Source organism: Spermophilus citellus (assembly GCF_964194105.1).
Source record: "Spermophilus citellus genome assembly, chromosome: 4".
NCBI lineage: Eukaryota > Metazoa > Chordata > Mammalia > Rodentia > Sciuridae > Spermophilus > Spermophilus citellus.
In genome coordinates this window covers 6597576-6618881 of record NC_138185.1, presented here as the reverse complement: position 1 = coordinate 6618881, position 21306 = coordinate 6597576, and the positions used below count along the sequence as shown (strand labels likewise).

The following is a 21306-nucleotide window of genomic DNA, read 5'->3' as shown; positions in this document are numbered from 1 at the left end:
GATGCATCCAGAATGGTGCCCGGCAGGTACCAAGCACTCAGTCACCACTGCCTCTCACTGTAATCACATCTTACTAAGCGGCTGTCAGGACTGGACAGGGTGGACAGGGTGGACAGTTCTGTACAGAATTCTTAGGGGAGCTCTGCACAGGCCAGCGGAGTTCAGGTGTGTTTTCCACCCAGTCTCCTTGCTTTAGGCTGTTGCTTAAGCCAAACCATTCAGAAAGCTGAGAGACGACAGAAAAGCCCCAGACATTTTCAGGCGAAAGTGCAAGGTGATTTTTGTTGTCCTCGACCCCGTCGACCCGGGAATGGAAACCAGGGCCTTGGACACGCTAAGCAGGTGCTCTGCCACTGAACCCCCGCCCCAGCCCTAAAGGCAGGAGGCTTGTTTTCTTTCAAAAGAAAGGTGAGCTTCAAAGCTATTCCGAAATATAAAACTCAAAGTATTATTATCTTCTATAACTTGCAATGCTACATAAAACTTTGGTATGAATAAAATACTTTCACATACAAACTATATTGAAAGGCATAACCATGCAATGGCAGCGTTTGAAACAACACCTAGCCTAGGGCTAACACGCCTTTTAAAGCTGTCCAGGAAGCGCTCTGCCAGGAGAATGGGGTTTGCCCCGACCTGCACCCCACCCAGAAGCTAGGAGGGGACGCACTCGCGGCCTCTCAGAGACGTATTTCCCGCAGGAGCGGATGAGCCGGATGGCCTCCATGCTGGTGTCGGGGAAGGCGGCGTTGCAGGCGAACTCTGACAAGCACTTCACGGCATCCTGGAAGGAGTCGATGGCTGCCGGGAAATGGTGTTGGAAAATGGTTGCTGGGGAGACACAAGGCACAATTGTTTTTTTGCTTTTTTAAAGAAGCACAAGATTTAGAAATGGAAATTAAAACACACACACACACACAATCAGAGACTCACCTACGTAGGAATCTAAGAAAAGCATGTCAGTACCCTAGAAGACAACTTTTCTTCCTAAATTATTCAAGAATGCAGTGCACAAAGCTGACAACAGGCCAAACGACTTCCAAGTGAACTTTGGTAACGTGATCAAAGGCAGGCCAGGGCCTCCCGGGCAGTCCACAGTGAGTGACACTGTGACCCTACACTCACCCTCACTCCGGGCTGATTGCTGGGTGGGAGCCCTGGCTCCATCCCGTCCAGATGTGTGACCTGGGCAAGCAGTCCTGCTTTAGTTTTCTGTGCCCTAGTTTCCTCTTTGGTAAAGAGGGGGAAACACGGTACAGTTGGTCCCTGTTAGTCACAGTAGCTGTGTTCTTTACAGCTGTCATGAACACTGAATTAGGAAGTACTAACCTCTGTCCCCAGGAGAAATATGGGTTCCTCCAGGTCTCTGGTTGTATTTTCATCAACCAATCACTACACAGCTTTGTCACAGGTGTTTCTCTTTAAAGACACCTTCCTGAATAGATGCTGTTGATGCAGTAACTAAACTCACAGCCAGTGGCACCGCAGGCCTGAAGGGAGCTCATCTAACTCGAGCATTCTCTCCGGGACACACTGTAGCCCCTCTGTGCTCAGAACACAAGTTGGCACCCAGCACTGTTCTCAGGGGCCAATGTAAACAGTGAAATCGCCAACAAAAAGCAGGAGAATCTGGGAAACTCGCACTCAACAGACTGCAGAAAGGACCCTGGCTCCTGCATGACCGCTGAAAACAGAAGGCCTTCCTCCTCCTCAGCGGGAACACGCACTGTGGGGGCTATGTCCTCTGCTGCTCTGTGTATGAACGCCTTTGGAGACGACCACAAAAGCACCATGAGCACTAGTTTGGGGTTACTCGAACACTTTGGTGAGGTGGCAGATTCCTAAAGATGGGATCTGCCAGCAACGAGGCCTGAGTTTCCTTGCAGGGCTGCCGTGAAGCACCCAGAACACGGCCCAGCTCCCATGCACCACCCAGAGGCACTGCCGGGAAGCCCCTGCAGGTAGCAGACAGCACACTGTGGGGACCTGCAGTGGACATCTGAGGAGGAAACAGAAGCACTCACTGACGATGTGGCCTGTAGTCTGGAAAGCCAGCTCCACGATGTTCCCGTCGTGGTCGGAGGCTGCCTGGTGGAACACGGCAAAGATGTTCTTCCAGCCTGAGCGGATGTTGGCTGCCTGGGAATTCACCATCTGGGCAACACAGCGGATCACCATGTCCCGGATGGTCGGAGACCTGAGGGAGGAATGGGACGGCCATGTCATCTGTGCTAAAGGAGGGGCTGTGGGAAGAGAACTGGGCACAGCTCGTCGCTCACAGGCAGCATGGGTAAAAGCACATCTGGAAGCAGATGGTGATCACGCTCCTCTAGGCTCTGCCCCTTTCCTCTTGCTCCATCCTGAATCCAGCAAGATGTCAGCACCAGTGCTGCTGTCCTGCCACCAGGACACACTTGACAAAAGGCCGACCCTGTGGATGGCTGAACTAAGCCCGGTTTGCAAAGGCCACTAGGGCTTAGGAACCAGAGCTGGGACTGCCCTCCCGACTTTGTGAGTCAACAGTGTACAGCCTGTGGCTGAAGCCACTATTGGTTGGGTTTTCTGGTCCAAAGCATTAAAGCTAATGTACTTAAGAGTTCTGCCCCAGAGAGAACTGTGACTAAATTCTTGGTCTCTATTCTCTAAGATTTTTTGGGCAGAGATATCATCAACATATAAACATGGATTGGAGCACACATACATAATTTAAGATGCAATATTTTAAATTATTACCAAACAACACCTGAACATTGAAAAATGGCCCATGTTCTCAAACAGTGGCAAGTTAAAACACAGTGTGGCCTGAAGACACGCCGCAGATTGGCATGTACATGTACATTCAGGGGGGCTCTGCCATCCCACCAACAGCAAGAAGGAGCTCTGCAGAGACCTACTCCTACAGCACCAGCCTGAAAGTCCCTAGGATGGACTGGGCATCGAGTCAACTTTCCAGGAACAGCATTCCTGTCTGTGTGGTGGACCGTGTTAACTCATCATGGGAAAAGCCATTCAGAGAAGGCCCGGATGAAGTCAGAGCAGAGTCAGGAAAGTGCTGAAAACTCACCAAGCAAACATGCCACCTGCAGATAACAGAGCACTGGCTACCTACCTCTGGAACTGCAATACGTAAATAAAACTGAATTTGTGGTTATCAAAATTGTGGAGTGATGCAACTTTTTGGCAAGAGCTCTATATATTTATTCTATTTTATTTTTGTGTGGTGTTGGAACTGAACCCAGGACTTTGCATAAGCTACGTCCCCAGCCCTTAAACTACATATATGTTATAGCAGATTTTGCCCACTTGTTAAAAGTGATATATGACAACAATAAGTTTTTCAATATTTATTTTTTAGTTGTAGTTGGACATAATACCTTTATTTTATTTATTTATTTTTATGTGGTGTTAAGGATCGAGCCCAGGGCCCTGCATGTGCGAGGTGAGCGCTCTACCACTGAGCTACAACCCCAGCCTCAACAATAAGTTTTTTAAAATGCAGATTAAAGTACAATAAACTAAGAATTTCCCCAACATTTTTCAGTCAAGCAATATACCTGGCTGTGGCTTAATACTTGAACAGTTAGGTGTTTTGTTCTTTAAAGAACTATTCTGTGTGATTCACAGTGTTTTACTGTATCTCCAACTAAGTCCTCGAGAGAGCTATGGAGGTGTGGGACTGCTGTGTCAAATGGCACAAGACGCTAAGGTTTCTGATGCACTTTATCAAAGTGCTTTTGCAAATGCTACAGCAAGATGCAGTCTGAGTGACAGTAGCTGGCTGCAACGTGAGATTCTAGCTCATTCTGTCCCTCTGAAAATGCTGGGTGGGCAGGAAAAGGACAAGGACGTACGTCAGGGCACTGGGGTTCTGGAGCCAGTAGGCTAGAGCACACTGCTTAGCCATGGAGGTCTCCAGTCTCCCCAGAACTGTCCGTGTTTCCATGCAGAGAAGCATATTATTTTGTGCACCTGGCCCAAACCAGGGGTGACATCAGATTCTGGAATGGGCTTGAGTTGGAGTCTCTTAAAATGAGAAATAAGACAAGAACACAGACCCCATGAGAAGGACACGCCAAGGAGACTTCTGCTGAGTCACGACCCCACAGTCCCATCTGGCCTCAAGCCTCCCAGCTTGTCAGCTTCCTTGTCTTTGCAGACACACAGCATGATTTTTGGAGGAGGGCTACTCAAAGGGTCATGCCCCGAGTCACCCTTGATGACTTTTCCTCCCATACTGTGCAGCCAACCCATCAGCCCGTGCTGGCGGTTCCCCTTCAAAATGCTCAGAGTCCAGTCCAACACCACCACCGCCCTGTGCAAACTTAGAAGTCTGCGGTGGCCTCCTAACTCCCTCTTTTGCTTCTCATCTTCATGGATAAACACAGGGGGGCTTTTAAAACGTGTCACACCACTTTATATTGCTCCTTAGAATCCTCCCTCAGCTTCCGCCTCTCAACCAGAGCAAGCCAAAGTGCTTGCAAAGGCGGTCAGTTGTTACATGATGCAGGTACCCTGCTGCCCTGGGAGGGACTTCATCTTCTACGACTTCTTGTCGTGTTCACCAAGCCCTGAGTGCGCTGGCCAGCTGGCCTGCCATGGGGCGACCACCCTAGCTCAGCGCCCTGACCCACCCTTTTGCCAAGACGGCACAGAGCCGCTCTGGGCTTGCTCCTCTCTTCCCGTAGGTCTTGTCTAAGGGCCACCTTGCCAAACAGAGCAGAGCTGACTGCCCCGCAAGGAGGGCTGCACCCCGATTTCCTCGCCACCATCTAACGTTGGTCACAGCACCTGTCTCCACTGGCTTGCTATCCAGGTTTGCTTATTCCCCTGGGATGTAAACAGAAATTTGGTTTTTGATTTTATTATGGAAAACTTCAAACATGTAGGAAAATGGACAGGATAGTACATGGAACTCCTGTGTACTCACTGCGTAGCTGCAACTTTCATCAATTCAAAGCCCCCCAAACTGAGAATTTTCACTGCTGTGTTCTCTGTACTTCATGGTACCCAGCAGAGGGCGGGCCAACAACACATGTAAATGACTGCTTGGGGGGGTGAGGGGGGGACACACTACAACGACAAGGGACCTGCCCTCTCTTATCGTCTCCCTGGGGCAAAAACACCGGGTCACCTAATTCCTGAACTGCTTCCACAGTGGCTTTCTCTAAATTCTCTCAGCATTGGCCCCATAAGAGCATGTGACATATTTCTACCAGTTGTATAAGTGTCACCTGTCTTTCTGGGAGGGGATACTCATAGACCTTGGTGACAAGTGGTATGAACCACAATCTGTTCAGTCAACGAGGGAGGGATTTTTGGACCCCAATGGGGAATGTAACAAAGGGTTTTCCTTAGCAATAAACATTACCTGTTCTTCTTCATAATATGCTCAAAGGGCCTCAGAAAATCTTTCTGGAAACGGAAGTTGGCTAATTCACCCTTCTCCAGAAACTTCATGGAGAGTTGCCGTAGCGAATCAACAGCAAAGATGGCCACGTCTTCATTGGGGTTGCAGCCAACCTGAGCAGGAACAGGAAGTTCAGTGAAAGAGGGACAGTGTCACGGTGGCTGTGGCTCCAAATGTCAAAGATGGATACCCTACCCGCAAAACAAGCACTCTGGGAAAAGATACCCACGGAGAAAGAAAATGCAATTTCTTGGCCACAATCTATCCTATTTTATCTAAATACAATGATGAAAAGAAAGGCCAGCATCACACTTTCTTTTAAATAAAACTTTTTTTTTTTTTTTTTTTTTTTTTAGTTGTAGATAGACACAATACCTTTATTTTATCTATTTATCTGTGGTGCTGAGAATCAAACCCAGGGCCTCACACACGCTAGGTGAGTGCTCTTCCACTGAGCCACAGCCCCAGACCCAGAATTACACTTTGAATTAAAGTGCTGGCGGGCACAGTAGCTTATGCCTGTAATCCCAGTGACTTGGGAGACTGAGGCAGGAGGATCCCAAGTTCAAAGCTAGCCTCAGCAAAAAGTAAGGCGCTAAACAACTCAGTGAGACCCTGTCTCTCTAAATAAAATACAAACCCCCTGCTAGAGACTGAACCTTGATAAGCCACACCCCACCAGGCCTTTACCTTAACCATTTCTAAAGGTCTAGTTCAGGAGCACACATTCGGTATAAACAATCTCTAGATTTCATCTTGCAAAATGAAACTCTGTATCTAGTTTACAACTCTCTAGGTACTATTTAATTTTACGCAAAAATATATGAGGGGGTCAAAAGACTTTACAGTCTATAGAAAGCTCCCTGTCCCATACTCCAGTACTTGGGATTGAACCAGGGATGCTCTGCCACTGGGCTACATCTCTATTCCTTTTTATTTGTAGATGGTCTCACTAAGTTGCTGAGGCTGGCCTTGAACTTATGATCCTCCTGCTTCAGCCTCCCAAGTAGCTGGGATTACAGGTGTGCACCACATACCAGGCTTAGAAAGACTTGTAATACTTTCCCAGTATCTGCCACTTAAAGAAAAAGACTACAAGTGAATACACCATCAGCCCTGGAAAATCCTACAGAAACACTGAAGCTTTTCAATTTCCTAAGAATTATACTAATTTATGATTCACCTCCCTTTAGGGACTAGAGTTATGGGCATATAGTCAGTTGCGGTATTTCAGACTTTCCCCTTGAGAAAAATCCCTACAAGCAGAGCAGGGCAGTGTTTCCCACCAGTTCCACTGTCAAGGGATCTGGGGGCATCCTGCAGACCTGCGTGAGAAATTTTGCTAATATGTGGTCTGATCTGAACAAGGCTGTTTTTGTTTTGTGGTGCCTGATAAAATCCAGGGCTTCATGCATGCTAGGCAACTGCTGAACGACATTCCAAGCCCCTGGAAATGTTTTATTTTTTAACCAAAGTCATATAGCAATATCGTTGTTTTCCCCCATGCTGGTAAGAGAACTCAGGGGCACTCTACCACTGAGCTAAATCCCCAGCCCTTTTTATTTTTTTTATTTTGAGACAGGGTCTCACAAGGTTGCCTAGGCTTGCTTGAACTTGAGATCTTCTTTCAGCCTCTGGAGTGGCTGAGATTATAGGCCTGTGCCACCAGGCCCAGTGCAGCATATCATTTATACTCAGAAAAACTGGAAACAACAATATGAAAACAGCTACTTAATGGTATGTGCATATATGCAGACTACTGTCTGGTGGTTAAGACAGTAAACTCAGCCTTAAAAAGGAAGGAAATTCTTTTCTTTTGCAGTCCTAGGGATCAAACCCAGGGTCTTGAACATGCTAGCCAAGCACTCTGCCACTGAGCTACATCCCCAGCCCCCAAAGGAAGGAAATTACGACGTTATAATGTAGATGAACCTGAAGGGCGTTATGCAGAGGGAAATAAGCCAGTCACAAAAGACAAATGCTGTCTGATTTCACTTAAGACGAGACACCTGGAATCCTGAGGACAGCCTGGTGGCCGCCAGGGGGTAAGGGGAGGGGAAAATGGGGAGTTTGTGTGTAATGGGGACAGTTTCAGTCTCACAAGATGTGGAGTCCTGAAGACCTGCTGCACAACGTGAACCTCCTGAACACTGCCGAACTGTGCATTTAGAGTAAAGAAACCAAGACAATGCTCTCTATGCTCCCATCAGCACACAGACGTGCATGTGCATAACAATGTCTGTCTGGGGAAAGATAGTTCCTGACTTGATGAGAATAATCCGCTTCAGGAAGGGCCTGCTGTATGTGCGGGTGGTCAAAAGTATTTTCAGTTGTAACTTCTTTTAAAAGGGACCACATTTTTATAATGTTCATGTAATTAGAGACTATATATAAGAATATTCTCCTCCTAAAGATTTATGTAAAACAGATGCCTTGGCACAGGCCACGCTCACTGTGCAGCTTCGCTTGGCCCAGGCTGCAGCACCTGTCAGCACCTGCTGCTGTCTACTTCTGACGAAGAGCCTCACCTTGCTAAGTTACAGCTGTACTGAGAGTTAGGTTAGAGCTGTGTTCCACCACCCACATTTCTTCAGACCCACGAGAATGTTATATGGCCTAGTTCATAGCAGGAAGCAGAACATCTTTCCAAAAAGTAGAAAAACTGAGAGTCTCTCAGTGAGGGACTGCGTTTTCCATGACTTGTTTACCAGCACTGATTAGATGGAACAGACATTTATAATGAAGCTGACAACCATGAAATATCTAATTACTACCTGCCAGCCTAAGTCTCAAGTTTGCCTGTAAGTGGCCCTCGGGTGACTGAGAACTGCACACGTGAGTCCTGACAGGTGAGAAGAGTAACTTGCTCAAAATGATGTTCCTTCCCAACAGAGTCCCAATGAAAAGACTTGGAAGAGTTGGGAGAATGCTCATCAACGCTCTTCTGGACAGTCGTTCCTGAGAGGACAGCTGTCAGCCAAAACATCTTGTGGAATGAACGAGCAGTGTCTGTTCTGCTCAGCTGCCACCGGCCGGGACGGGGCACAGCAGTGGTGATGACTCCCACTGTCTCTCTCAAGCAAGCTCACAGCTCCTCCATGGTCCAGCAGGAGCCTGTGCACCCTCAGTGAGAAAGATGGTGCTGAGGGGCTACGACCTTAGATGCACATGTTCCCTTTGACTGAAGTCATTGTTCAGGGCCACCTCCAGAGAGTGACAATGCCATCTCCAAGAACCTGACCCACTGCATGGCCTGACCCTTTCCCATCAGCTACTGTATCATAGAATATGGGCCAACCCACATAGGTAGAGTCCACTGCCCCAGGAGACACTTGAGTTCTTCTGTTACACAGAGGGGTCTTGATGTGAGCCAGTAAGGAAACACAGACTGCCAAGAGCTGCTGTAAAGACAAAATGGCCATAATGGACGCTGGAGCAGGTGAGCAACCGCCTGAGAGCGAATGGTGCCCCACTCTTCCCTATTCCACGTTTACTGGCATTACACTGCCAGCTTCAAATGGGCCACAGGGAGACATTCATACCATGAAAATTGGCAGATGCTACAAATCATTTACCTGTACCCAGTGATTGTTCTAGCTATACCCCAGTGGCAGCCTACTTTTTTTAACATTCTGTTTTGAATTGCTTTTTAAAATTTTTTTTGTAGTTGTAGATGGACAGCATGTCTTTATTTTATTGGCTTATTTTTGTTATGTGGTGCTAAGGATGGAACCCAGTGCCTCACCCACGCAAGGCAACCACTCTGCCACTGGGCCCCAGCACCAGCCCTTGAATTGTTTTTTATTAAAACTATTTCCAAGCATCTGTTATAACTCTGCATTTCTAGGCCTGAAAAAATTTCAAGATCATGAAATGTGCTTTGGTAAGAAAACAGTATTATTAAGCAATTATATCTCCATTAGGAAGCAAATGACATCATGCACACCAACACACTAAGATCCTTTTGACTGTTTCCCCCTCCAATTTTTTTATTTTGGAAAAGCATATATTTGAATTTTAAATTTCTGTATGTACATAATGAAGCCTGTAGTGGAGAGAAAGTTCATTCTGGCTTACTCCCAGCAACTGTGAGTTTTAGAAGAGTTATCAATTGGTCTTTTGTGTGTTTCTGATTTAAAAACCAATGTTAATTTTTTCCAACAAAAGTTTCAAAAGAGTAGTGGTGACAGGAGTCAGAATACAAGAAGTTGTGACATTTGAAGGTGAAACTATATGGAACATAACTCTCAGATCAGTAAGGAGGGATTCCAGGATTTCACAAAGCTTTTGAGTAGGAGATATTTGTCTAGCAACTTAATGCTGCCTGCCTCCATCCCAGATGTGGGATAAAAGTTACCTTATTGAAGTGATCTCCAATCACATGCCATATCCGGGACCACTGCAGTCGGATCCGATTCATGTTGTAGTAGGATATCTCCACGATCTTCTGCAGGCTGAACATGCGAGGGTGGTGGGGGGAAGCCAGTTCATCCATGGACACAGCACACAGCCAGCGGACAAAGTCAACTACAGGCCAGAGCCAACAACACACGCAAAGCCTCATTAGTAACAGTGGGATGGTCACACACGAGGCTTCTGCAGTGTCACAGGTGAGTCACGTACATACCTATTGCATTTCCATCCAGTCTGGTAGAGCCAGTAAAAATTCTAGGGAGACAAAGAAATAAATATTAGATCTGGAAGTTTCTCAAATACTTAGAGCAGGCAGAGAGAAAAGGCTTCAAGTCTGGCCCCTCACCAAAGATCAGTGATGAGGAATCAAAAAGAACTGGTCAGTGAGAGAGCAGAAAAGTCTACCCCGAGTACAAGAGGAAGAGACACCTCCACAGGGCAGGGAGGTGACCTGGTGGCAGTGGGGACTAGTGGAGTGAGAACCTCCCCAAAGCTGCTCTTCAGTAAGAGCAATAAGAATGTTGGCCAAAATTATCAAAATTAACTTTTCCACAGTGAAACTTTTAAAATTAACTGCAAGCTAACAAAAATCTGCAGGGTGTTTTTATTTTTGTTTTTTAAGAAAATGGTTGAATCTTGATCTGAATGGTGAGTGCTGTGGTGGCTCAGCCCCCTCCATTCCTACCCTCACCTCCTCAGCTCAACAGGAAGCCTACAACCAAAGCATCCTGCACAGCCACTGGAAGGAGCAGAACACGGTTCTCAAAACACATTCTCAAAGAGCTCCCATCATCTGACCCGACCTGGTCCTCACTCAGGGCAGCCAGCTCTCCGCCAGGAGGCAGCAGAGCAGTTGGGACAACAAGCATGGGTGCAGGGCTTGGCCCACCCAGGAGACTATGATAAGAAGGGGCTCTCATCTGCAGGTGGCCTTGAGTCTGCGTGAACCAGAGGCGAAAGCAAAGGCAGAGCATTTGACGAGCGCCCCCAACATGTTCAGAGTCCTCAGCACGCAAAGGCTGGGAGACGTAACCAAGGCCCAAGGCAGCGAAGGGAACCTGAGCATTAAAGCCAACCCAGTGGAGACTTCAGAGGCCACACATGGAAAAGAACACAGACTTTACACAGTCAGTTCAGGAAAGTCACTAAACAAATTGCACTGATGACAACAAAGCCCCTGGGCTGGGAGCTGGGAGCTGAGCCCCAAAGTCGCCATCATGTTACTATAAATGTCCAATTTTCAACAACAAAAAAATAGGACATGCAAAGAAGCAAGAAAGGACGCTGGTTCATAGGGAGAGGATCAGCTCTCAGAAAGTGCCCCTGAGGAAGCCCAGACGTAAGATTTTCTAGACAAAGTGCTTTTATTTTTGGTACCAGGAACTGAACCCAGGGTTGCTCTACCACTGAGCCGTCCAGCCCTTTTTAAATTTTGAGACAAGTGCTTTGAACTTGTGATACTCCTGCCTCAGCCTCCCAAGCCACTGGGATTAAAGGCATGCACCACTGTGCCAGGCCTAGAAAGATTTTTTAGGTTAGTTATTTTGACTATGTCTAAAGAAGTAAGGATATTATGTCCAATTAAAGAAAGATGTAAGGACAATCTCTCACCAAATAGAGAATAGTAACAAAGAGTCAGGAAAAATGTTAATTAAACATTCTGGAGTTGGAAATAATAAAGGTATAATGAAAAATTCACTACAGAGGCTAAACAACAGTTTTCAGCTGGAAGAAGAAAAAAAATTAGTAAACTGGAGGACGAGTCAAATGAGACCATCTGATGTCATGAGCAGAAATAAAGAATTTAAAAACCAAACAGCTTCAGAGTCCTATAGGTCACCATCAGGCATACCAACATGCACATAATGGAAGTTCCAGAAGAGAGGAACTAAAAGAACATGTGAAGAAATAATGGCTGAAAACTTCCCCCATTTGATGAAAAATAACAATCTATACCTCTCAGAAACTAAACAAATTTCAATGAGGATAAACCCAAAGAAAGTCACATCCAGAAATATCATAATCAAACCTCTGAGAGCCAGAAATGGCAAGAGAATCCTGAAAGCAGCAGGGCCGCAGATCATCGCAGACAAGTCTCCCTTGAGAAGATGAACAGCTCATTTCTACAGGAGACCACAGAGGCCAAAAAGCATGGGATGTAATGGTTCAAGGGCTGAAAGAGAGATCATTAACCAAGAATCCTATATCCAGCAAGACTACCCTTCAAAAATGAAGAAGGAAAACATTCTGAGGTGGGAGGGGGGCTCAAAAAACACTGTGACAATTCCTCACCGGCAGACTTACCCTGTGAGAAATACTCAAGGAAGTCCTTCACGTGGAAAGGAAACTAGAGAATAACTTAAGACCGTACGAAGAAATGAACGAAGCAAAAAAACCAGACAATTCAAATATTTAGAACAGGAAAATCTATATAAAATAGAGCAGTGGCCAGAGGCATGAGAAGATGAGGAGGGGGAACAGGAAGCGGGGAGCAAACGCGAATGAGCATGAGGCTTATCTGTGGGGTGGGGTGGTAACTGGTAGGGAACTAGACAGGGGTAATGGCCGCACGACTCTGAGCACACTACAACACTCTCTAACCTGTACATTTTAAAACAACCATATCCAATGGCATGGGAGCTATGGATCAAAAAAAAAAAAAAAAAAAAAAGGTACAGCAGAAAAAGGTACTGAGCAAGATCTCTACTGTCTACTGTCTGGCTAAGGCAGAGAAACAAATAAAGATAACGGGAAAACCCACTTCATCCATCAGGTGCAGGGGCACGAGCCTGTAGTCCAGCTACGTAGAGGTTGAGGGAGGAGGCTGACTGAGCCCAGGGCCAGCCTGGGCAATGCAGTGAGACCCTGACTCATAAAAATTGATTATTTTTTGTTGTTGTTGTTCTGTAAGTCTAAATTGAAATAGGATTGGGGGAAAACTGTCAAAATTATGCCACAGACAATATCTTTGTTGAAAAAAAAAGCAAAGAAGCAACTGGAACAAGGTGATTAAGCAGACAAAAGTTTATAACAGTAAAAGATTATTCCAAGAATAATCCAAATTATTTAAAAAATCTGTACTGCTAACACCCCAGAACTAACTATATTTAATGTCCTGGTAGAGGTCATTAAACAGGATAAGCAGTGTTTCCTTTGATATTCATTCAACGTACTTTTTAGGAGTTTGTTGATTTTAAGGAAATCCCTATTTTATTAAGCACTTGAACATCACAAGTATCTTCAAATAAGAATACCTATCTCTCTCCTGGATTGTTAGGCCAAGTTTCAAGTAAACAAATAGTGGAAAGGCTTTGAGGAAGAATTCATGGAAACTCAAACTTGGGCCAATTTTCACTCATGAGTATGCTTTCAATCCCAAACTCTTCTGAGATTTTTTAAAAGTAACTTCCACTAAGAAAACATGGTAATTTAAACATCAGTATGAACAAAGCTCATTTGTGATGTTATAATGTTAAAACTATAATTTTTTAAAAAGGCACAATGCAATTCAAGGTCAAAATTTGAAGAAAGGTGACAGTTACTGATAGTTGGGTCATGTGCACCATCTTTTTAAAAAATATTTTTGTAGGTATAGGATGGACACAATACCTTTATTTGTTTATTTTTATGTGGTTCCTGGGATGGAACCCAGTGCCTCACACAAGTCAGGCAAGTGCTCTACCTCTGAGCTACAACCCCAGCCCCGCCATCTTTTGTCTTTCTAGAGCCAACAGCATAGCCAACAAATTAGGAGTCATCATGCCCAGTCACTACACAGAGGACCACATTCAAATCACGGGGTAGTCCAGCCTTACTAGAGAAGAGAATCATTACCTGTCCACGGCGACAACTACACTCTGTGAGCTGGTCTCACCCACAGACTCCTGGAAGCTGGCCATCTGTCTTTTATCCACGCCACCACTCACCAAATTGCCTGGAACACAATGCACAAAATTAGCAAACTTCAAAGAGGCACGGATTTACAACAAAGTATTCTTTGCATCAACATGCAGAGACAAGGGGCAGAAATGAGAAGGTTCCACAGGCAAAAACAAAAACCCACTGATGACAGAATACAATCACACATGTTTTGGTATTTAAAACACGCCCTTATTCACAAGCTCTCTTGTTTGGTACCAGCCACCTCCCAATCTCTACAGTATTGAAGGCCCATGTTTAAGAAAACCAAATAGATTCAACACTGGCGCAGAGCTCTGGAACCCGCAATGGCTCCCATCTGCTGGATGCCTGGCGTGCTCTAGTGTCAGTGCAGCCACCCTCACAATTACCCTGAGAGGTAGGTCTGTCACACTCTCGCTTCCCGAGAGCCCAGGCTTTTATCTGCTGACTTGTGCTGCTCCAACCCCTGTGCTCTGGAGCCCGAAGCAGGAGGATTGCAAGTTCAAGGCCAGCCTAAGCAGTTTAGCAAGCACCTGTCTCAAAATAAGTGGAGAGGGGCTGGTGGTGTGCTCACCTAGCATGTGTGGGTTCAATCCCCAGGACTGGGAGAGGGTGAAGGTACAGTGAAGACAAATTACTCTCATCTTCTTATCAACCACACACACACAGGCTCTAGCAGCCTCTTCCCTGCATTTGGATGGCGAGGCTTGAACCCTGCCTCTGCTACTTCCCTGCCGTGTGACCTTGCTGAAGTCACTCACCCTGGGCTTCAGTTTTCTCAATCACAAAACAGGGAGGATAAGACTTCCAATGCCACTGGGTTGTTAAGAGGATTAACCGAGTTAAAATATAAACACAGGGGCAGGGGATATAGCTCAGTTGATAGAGTGCCTGCCTCGCATGCACAAGGCCCTGGGTTTAAACCCCAGCACCAAAAAAAAAAAAAAGAAAAAAAAAAGTTATACACACACACACACACTCTCTCTCATATATACATAGAAGCTGAGTGCTCAGAACTTGACCATCTGTTATTCTGTACATCACTGACAGAAGAATCTCTCAACCCACTGTGGAGCCAGAAATAACTCCACTTGAGCTAGCACCCTGTTTAACAAAGCCCCCAGGAACTTGATGAGATGCGGGATCTATTCTCCAAGTTCTAGAGACCCACAGGTGTGGCCTCTCACACCAGAAACTGGCGTGGGCTTCAGAAAGCACGAAGGCTTCCTCCTGGGATGTTACAGGAACAAAAAGAACAGTAATGCACCCTGCGGATTTTGGTAAAATAGACACTTTACTCAACAATCAAGCACAATCAGGAGCTGAGGCAGCACGTCCACCTGCGTTCACAGACATGCTGTCAGCGGGCGCATAAGGAAGAGACGGTTTACGGGACAGTCCTGACGAGACAAGAAGGGCTTCATGCCGGTTAGCTTGCAAGTCTGTGGCGGCCAGCCGTGGGGCTTGCTGTCTTACCGAGGCCGAGGCCCATGAACTCTTCTCCTGCCAACACGTGGCCTTTCAGGCTCCCTTCTCTTTCGCGCCCAGTCCCAGACAGGTAGCGGGTCTTCACCCCGGTTCCTATCAGCTGAGCGAGCTCCAGCTGGCTGATGCATTTCAAGATCTGAGGAAAGGGCAGTGAAGACATGAGCTCCCACCACGCAGGGCGCAGGCTGGAAGGGTGCTGCTACCTACGCCAGCCATCCAGGCATTCTCTGAACCCAGCGCCTTCCACGTAAGAGCAAATTGAGGGCTAAGGGTGTTTCCCCTAGAGGGCAAAAGGACTGGCCAAGCAGCGGCAAGTGTCCTGAGCAGACAGACCACCAGTACGCTACCTCTTTCTAATTATTAAAAACAAGAGACCAATGCACCGAAGTTGGTATGCTGGGATTCCGCCATACTGAAGTTTATATAACTTGGCACGGACTTAACAGAGGAAACAATCTGAGTGGAGCAGAGGATTCCACCCGTCCACGTAGTCTGCCCCGCCCCCACCCCATCCGCTGCCGCACCATCCACAACACACCAGCCTCCCTGGCCTGCACAGGACTCTTTACCTTGCCACCGCTGGTCCCACCCAGGGCCTTTACTCCTGCCATTCCTTACATGAAGTGCCTACCCCGTGGATTCCCAGATCAGCCCCGGAGAGAGCTTCCTGGCTCTCCTGACCCCGCTCCCATCACCACCCCCTGGTCCTATGTAAAGGTCTCCTGAGCACTCACCACTTCTTGGCATTGCACCCTAGTTGCTCATTCTTCCCTGCGTTAAGTGTAAGAGGGCATTGTTAACCGTCTTCCTGGCTATCTTTCAGATTCATGAGGAAGTTGGGCTTGCTCTCAGGAAAAAATGGAACAGACCCGGAGGAAGCAACCCTGGGAAAGGCAAAAGACCCACCTCGTGCCAAGAGTTCCCGAGGTAGTTGCCGTCTGTGTGAGCCACTGTAATAAGTGTCTTTATAGTGTCGATGTTTTTTTGCTTCATCTCTGTGATGCTGGAGCTGGCCGTCAGCAGGGAGAAGCGAGCCAGGGCCTGAACGTAGGCATCTCGTTCCAGCTGCAAGAAACCCAGGAGAACCCGAGTCCAGCCCAGTGCAGCCACCTTCCCGTCTGCGGGGCTGGGCTGAAGGAATGTCCACAGGCACACAGCAGGCCTTCTGCACATCAGCACACCAGCCGTGCTGGTGTCCTGCTACTGGACACCCCTGAGGCTCCCTGGGCACTGCCACATGCCTGAGAACTAGCTCAATCCACCTGACCTCAAGCACGTTGACCTGTCCTGTGTTCCAAGATTTGTTGAAGGCCAAGAGCCAATATATAAATTCTAGTATCTACAACAATCCTGTGAGGCAGTTCATTTTCTCAAGTGTACGAGTAAGGATATGAGCAATGTCTTACAAGTTAGCTGGGCCAGGGCACAGGGCCAGAGAAGCACCAGAGCTGGGTTTGAAACCATGACTGACTCCAAAGCCTGGCCCAATAAAAAACCTAACTGTAAAATGAAGAGGAATAGAAGACTGGGTTTTATTTGTTTGTTTCAAACAAATGGGTAAAACTATTACTGACTTAGAAAGTAATGCAAAGGACTGACAACCTTCTATGACAACTTCCATAACAGCTTTAGAATTGTATTTCATCTATTCACTGAACTTTTTAAGATTCCAAAAAGATTTACAGACATTCACTTTGCATTCAACTATGTTTTGCCAGAGAAAAAAATGGGAAATTATAATAAAAATGGATTTTAAGAGGAAAAAGCAATTTTGCAGGAGGTGTTGGGGCCTGAACCCAAGGTCAAATGCATACTGGCAATGCATTCTACCATTTAGCTACACCCCTCAGAATAAACGTATTTTAAGAACCAAGGCAGTAAGTCAGGCATCAAGTAGCCTGGGTCCTATTCATGGTTAAAAAAAGTTTCGATCTAGGCTGGGTGTGGTGGCACACCCTGTAATCCCAATAGCTTGGGAGGCTGAGGCAGGAGGATCGTGAGTTCAAATCCAGCCTCAGTAAAAGCAGGGTGCTAAGCAACTCAGTGAGACCCTGTCTCTAAATACAATTTAAAATAGGGCTGGGGATGCGACTCAGTGGCAGAGTGCCTGAGTTCAATCCTCAGCACTGAAGGAAAAAAAAAAAAAGGCTTTGATCTAAATCTCCAGCATCCTCCCCTGATGGGGTTGTGGTCAACACAGAGCAACGGGAAGAAGCCAGCAGTGTGCTAAGATGCTGGCTCACCGAGAAGTTTCCGACAGTGTCTGGCTTTTGATGACTCTACAGGAACAGAGCGCACACACACTTCACTCACCTGCATCCCAAAGATGCAGGCAATTCGGATGGCACAGCGGATGCCTTCCAAACACAGGGAGGCCACTTCAGTGTCGTCACAGTTCTGCAGTCCAATGCTGTAGGCTGCCAGCAGCGGCGTCCACACCAGCTACCAGAGAAGGCAGGTTTCAATAATGGCCAGAATGTCAGCGTGGGAAGTGTTCTTGCAGGACATGTTGTAGGTTGGGGGAGATCCGGGGTGTCAGGTTCACTGCTATTTAGATTTCAATCTATCCCCCTCCCAAGGTAAGGCAGTCCCTCCTATCACTACAGGCTTGCTAGTTACTGAACACTCGATTCAAAAGGAAGGACAAGCACCACTGCCCCTCCTGGGTATATGGCAGACACCACTAATTAACCAAAGACCCCATTCCCTGCTGAATGTCTATGGAGTTCAAGAATCCCTCCTCACGCAGACACCAGCCAGCCATTACCAATGGTGCAAAATAAAACCTGCAAGAGACATATGGACTATAAACTGAGTTTACTGAAAGGCTCCCACTTCAAATTATCTAGACTTTACTTTTTTCTCCAACTTTCAAATGAATTCCTTAGAAATAAGGTCATGGAAGTCCAGAATTAATTACCTAACAGGACAGTAACAGTTTTTATAAAAACTTATAAAAAATTATGTGCTATGTAGGCAGAACATGTATCTTTTAAAGATATATTTAACATACAGATTTCATCTACTGTCTTTTTCTTTCACCTAAACTCATCTGATAAACTGAGGCCACTGAGGTGAGATGTCCCAATAACACTGTCCTTTCCTCTACAGCCCAAATAACTATTCATTAATTCATTCAACCCCCTCCCTGGCTGCCCTCACAGCAATCCTATATGTCCCCATTTTACAGATGATGAACGGGGAGGGGGAGTCAACTGGCCAAGGCAATACAGTGACAAAGTGACAAAGCCAGAACTCAAAGCCAGATGGTCTGATGGCAGAGTCCAGTATGGTGCTGGAGCTTTCCCAGCATCACCAAAGGACAATGCGAGAGAGTTGTGTTAGTTCCTGCTCAGATAAGAAGCACCCCAACTGGGCCTTTCCTCCTGCCATCTCCTTAACACTGGGGTCCTGCAGGTCACCTTCCAGCTGGACAAGTCCAGCACTGGGTCTAGCCAGACTCGCCTAACCCCTCAGAACACTCACTTTGAACATGGGCCGGACGTGGTCCAAGTGTGTGGCGCTGGTGAAGGGGGCTTTGGCGTGGCTCACGGCCTCCATCAGCGCTTTGGCCGTTTTAGCCATCTGCTCCATCTCCAAGTTATAGAGCAGCCGCCGCTGCTTCTCACTGGCCACATCTGCGAAGAAACCTGAGCGTGAGCGGCAGCTGGCTGGGGACTGCCCATGCCAGGAGCCACTTAAAAGGTGCATAGCAATCGCTCCGTCTCATGGGCCTAATGGATATTATCACCACTTTACAGTTGGGAAAAAACAAGCCAGAGAAGTTGGGAGACTTTCTCAAGGTCACATAGACACCACTAATTAACCAAAGACCCCATTCTCTGCTGAATGTCTATGGAGTTCAAGAATCCCTCCTACACAGACACCAGCCAGCCATAACTAGGACTTGATCCAGCAGCACAGGTCCAAGGCCTGCACTCTCCACCCTGCACTCCCCACTCTGAACTCCACTGCCACTCAGAGAAACTGACAGCTTCACAGGTCCCTGATTAATCAAATTCTAATCAAGTATGGCACAATCACCACTGAAATTAAAGCTGAGTTTTAAGTAATATGTTTTTGGAAGGTAATTAAGTTCCCTGATTACTTATTTTAAATTCCCTTTTGTTCCTAATCAAAACTTAGCAAGATAGTGATATTATGAAAGAACCAACATAATCATAATTATAATAATTAATCACACTTCCTACTCAGATACTTAATATGCAAATTAATTCACCACCAACCTAATTAACCACACCCCTGACACCCCGCAGAGCTAGACTAGGGGCCCTGTTGCCATTGGACCTTACTCTGCTTGGTGGATTTGGTTGCCATGGTGTGCTCTTTTGTTTCTTTCATTGCAATTTTCTTGCCTTCTATCTCTTCGTAGATGCTGGATAGATATTCTTCTGGTAGATCTTTACTATCATTAATACCCCGATTCATTTTAATATACTGTTCTTTTGTCATTTTATTTTTTACCTGAAATTTTAAAGAATATAAAGACCATTTAAAAAATATTCAGTTGCCCCCAAATAATACAAAGTCCCTCCCCCCAAAATTCGTTAGCCCAAACCTCCTCCTTATCTGCCACAGAACCCGGGCCCTAGAGCGAGTACCTGAGGGCTGTGCAAGTCTGTTGTGAGCATGATGATGGAGTAGGCCAGGACGTACGCCGTGTCGGCACTAGCAAACAGAGTCTGCCTGCAAGGAAAGAGCCTCATGTAAAGGACAGTGGCACAGATGCTTCTGGAAGGCACAGTGCTCACTGGAGGCGGCCCGTGCTCCACCTGGAGCCTAGTGTGTGACAGTAGCCATGCTTTCACCATCACCGAGCATGGAAACAGCTAACTAAGGATATGTCTTAGTTAGAGTCTAGGCTTCTTTGAAGAAAGTTGCTTCAATGTTATTTTATTATTATTATTGTTGTTTTTGGTTCTGGGGATTGAACCTGGGAAGTCTCTGAGAATGTTTCGAGACCCCCGCTTTTTAAATTTTAGTTGTAGATGCACACAATACTTGTATCTATTTATTTTTATGTAGTGTTGAGAAGATCGAACCCAGTGCCTCACATATGCTAGGCAAGCGTTCTACCACTGAGCTATGACCCCAGCCCCTCCCAGCCCTTTTTATTTTTTGTTCTGAGACAGGGTCTCACTAAGTTGCTTAGGGCCTTGCTAAGTTGCTGAGGCTGGCTGTGAACTCTCAATCTTCCTGCCTCAGCCTCCTCAGCCACTGGGATCACAGGGCCACCATGCCTGGCGCAAATTAAAAAAAAAAAGAAAAAAACCTTTGCAGAACACCCTGGGCCATGCCTTTTTTTGCCTTACACAATAAGACACAAAGAAGTTGATGTGTAGCCTCCTATAACACGTGGCCAACAAACTGGTCTGTCCTAACTGCCTCAATAGGAAAAGGAGGGGCGCCAAGGGTACACAATGAGACACAACTAGGGACATACTCGGAGCAGGGCTCACAGAGCACGGCTTCCAGGCCCATACAGGGTGTGACATCTAGAGGGAACCAGATGCCACCTTTGCTGCTCAGGTCAACTCCTGAGGACAGCTGGCCACACACTCAGAGGAGGGGACCAATTAATATGAAAATGGAATTGAGAGGCAAAATTATTATCAGAATGTTCCCACTGAATGATTCCCCATCATCCTCACGTAATCCAGTGTGTTCAGACATCCACTCCAGGAGTGGTGGCAAGAGCACGCACCTCTGAGTCAGGACACACCCAGGCTCAGCCCAGCTGCTTACTAGCTGGTTAGTTTTTGACAGGTAGCTCATCTATAAAACAGGGAGGCCACCCAGGCTTGCCACTGACCAGGTGCAGGGCATGCAAGACAGCCACCCACCAAAAAGAACTCAAGATGCAATCACATACTTGTGGGGGTTGAAGTTACTCAGTCATTTCTATAGCTTATTGATCAGTAAGCAACCAAACAAACCCAAAACCTTCAGATCTAGTCCATACATTAAATCAGGGAGCTATTCTTGATTAGAAAAGAAGCACCCAATTACCTCCTCTCAACTCACAAAATTATACTTTTTAAACTAGGGTGGTAACAACCAATAAAAAAATAAATAAG

At 46.5% G+C, this 21306-nt stretch overlaps 1 protein-coding gene across 2 annotated transcripts in view; it reads right to left on the bottom strand.

Annotated features, from left to right (window-relative positions):
* ARFGEF2 (ARF guanine nucleotide exchange factor 2) overlaps positions 1–21306 on the bottom strand; it is an 89200-nt gene that overhangs the window by 21637 nt on the left and 46257 nt on the right. For both annotated transcript variants that reach the window (XM_081289291.1, XM_081289292.1), the window contains exons 17-28: positions 19831–19915; positions 19522–19693; positions 18695–18846; positions 17522–17650; positions 16115–16273; positions 15197–15344; positions 13655–13754; positions 10035–10075; positions 9765–9934; positions 5369–5520; positions 2025–2197; positions 671–831 (exon numbers count right to left, since the gene is read on the bottom strand). In XM_081289291.1, coding sequence (XP_081145417.1) covers positions 671–831; positions 2025–2197; positions 5369–5520; positions 9765–9934; positions 10035–10075; positions 13655–13754; positions 15197–15344; positions 16115–16273; positions 17522–17650; positions 18695–18846; positions 19522–19693; positions 19831–19915 — 1642 coding nt within the window. The remainder of the gene's footprint in view (positions 1–670; positions 832–2024; positions 2198–5368; positions 5521–9764; positions 9935–10034; positions 10076–13654; positions 13755–15196; positions 15345–16114; positions 16274–17521; positions 17651–18694; positions 18847–19521; positions 19694–19830; positions 19916–21306) is intronic.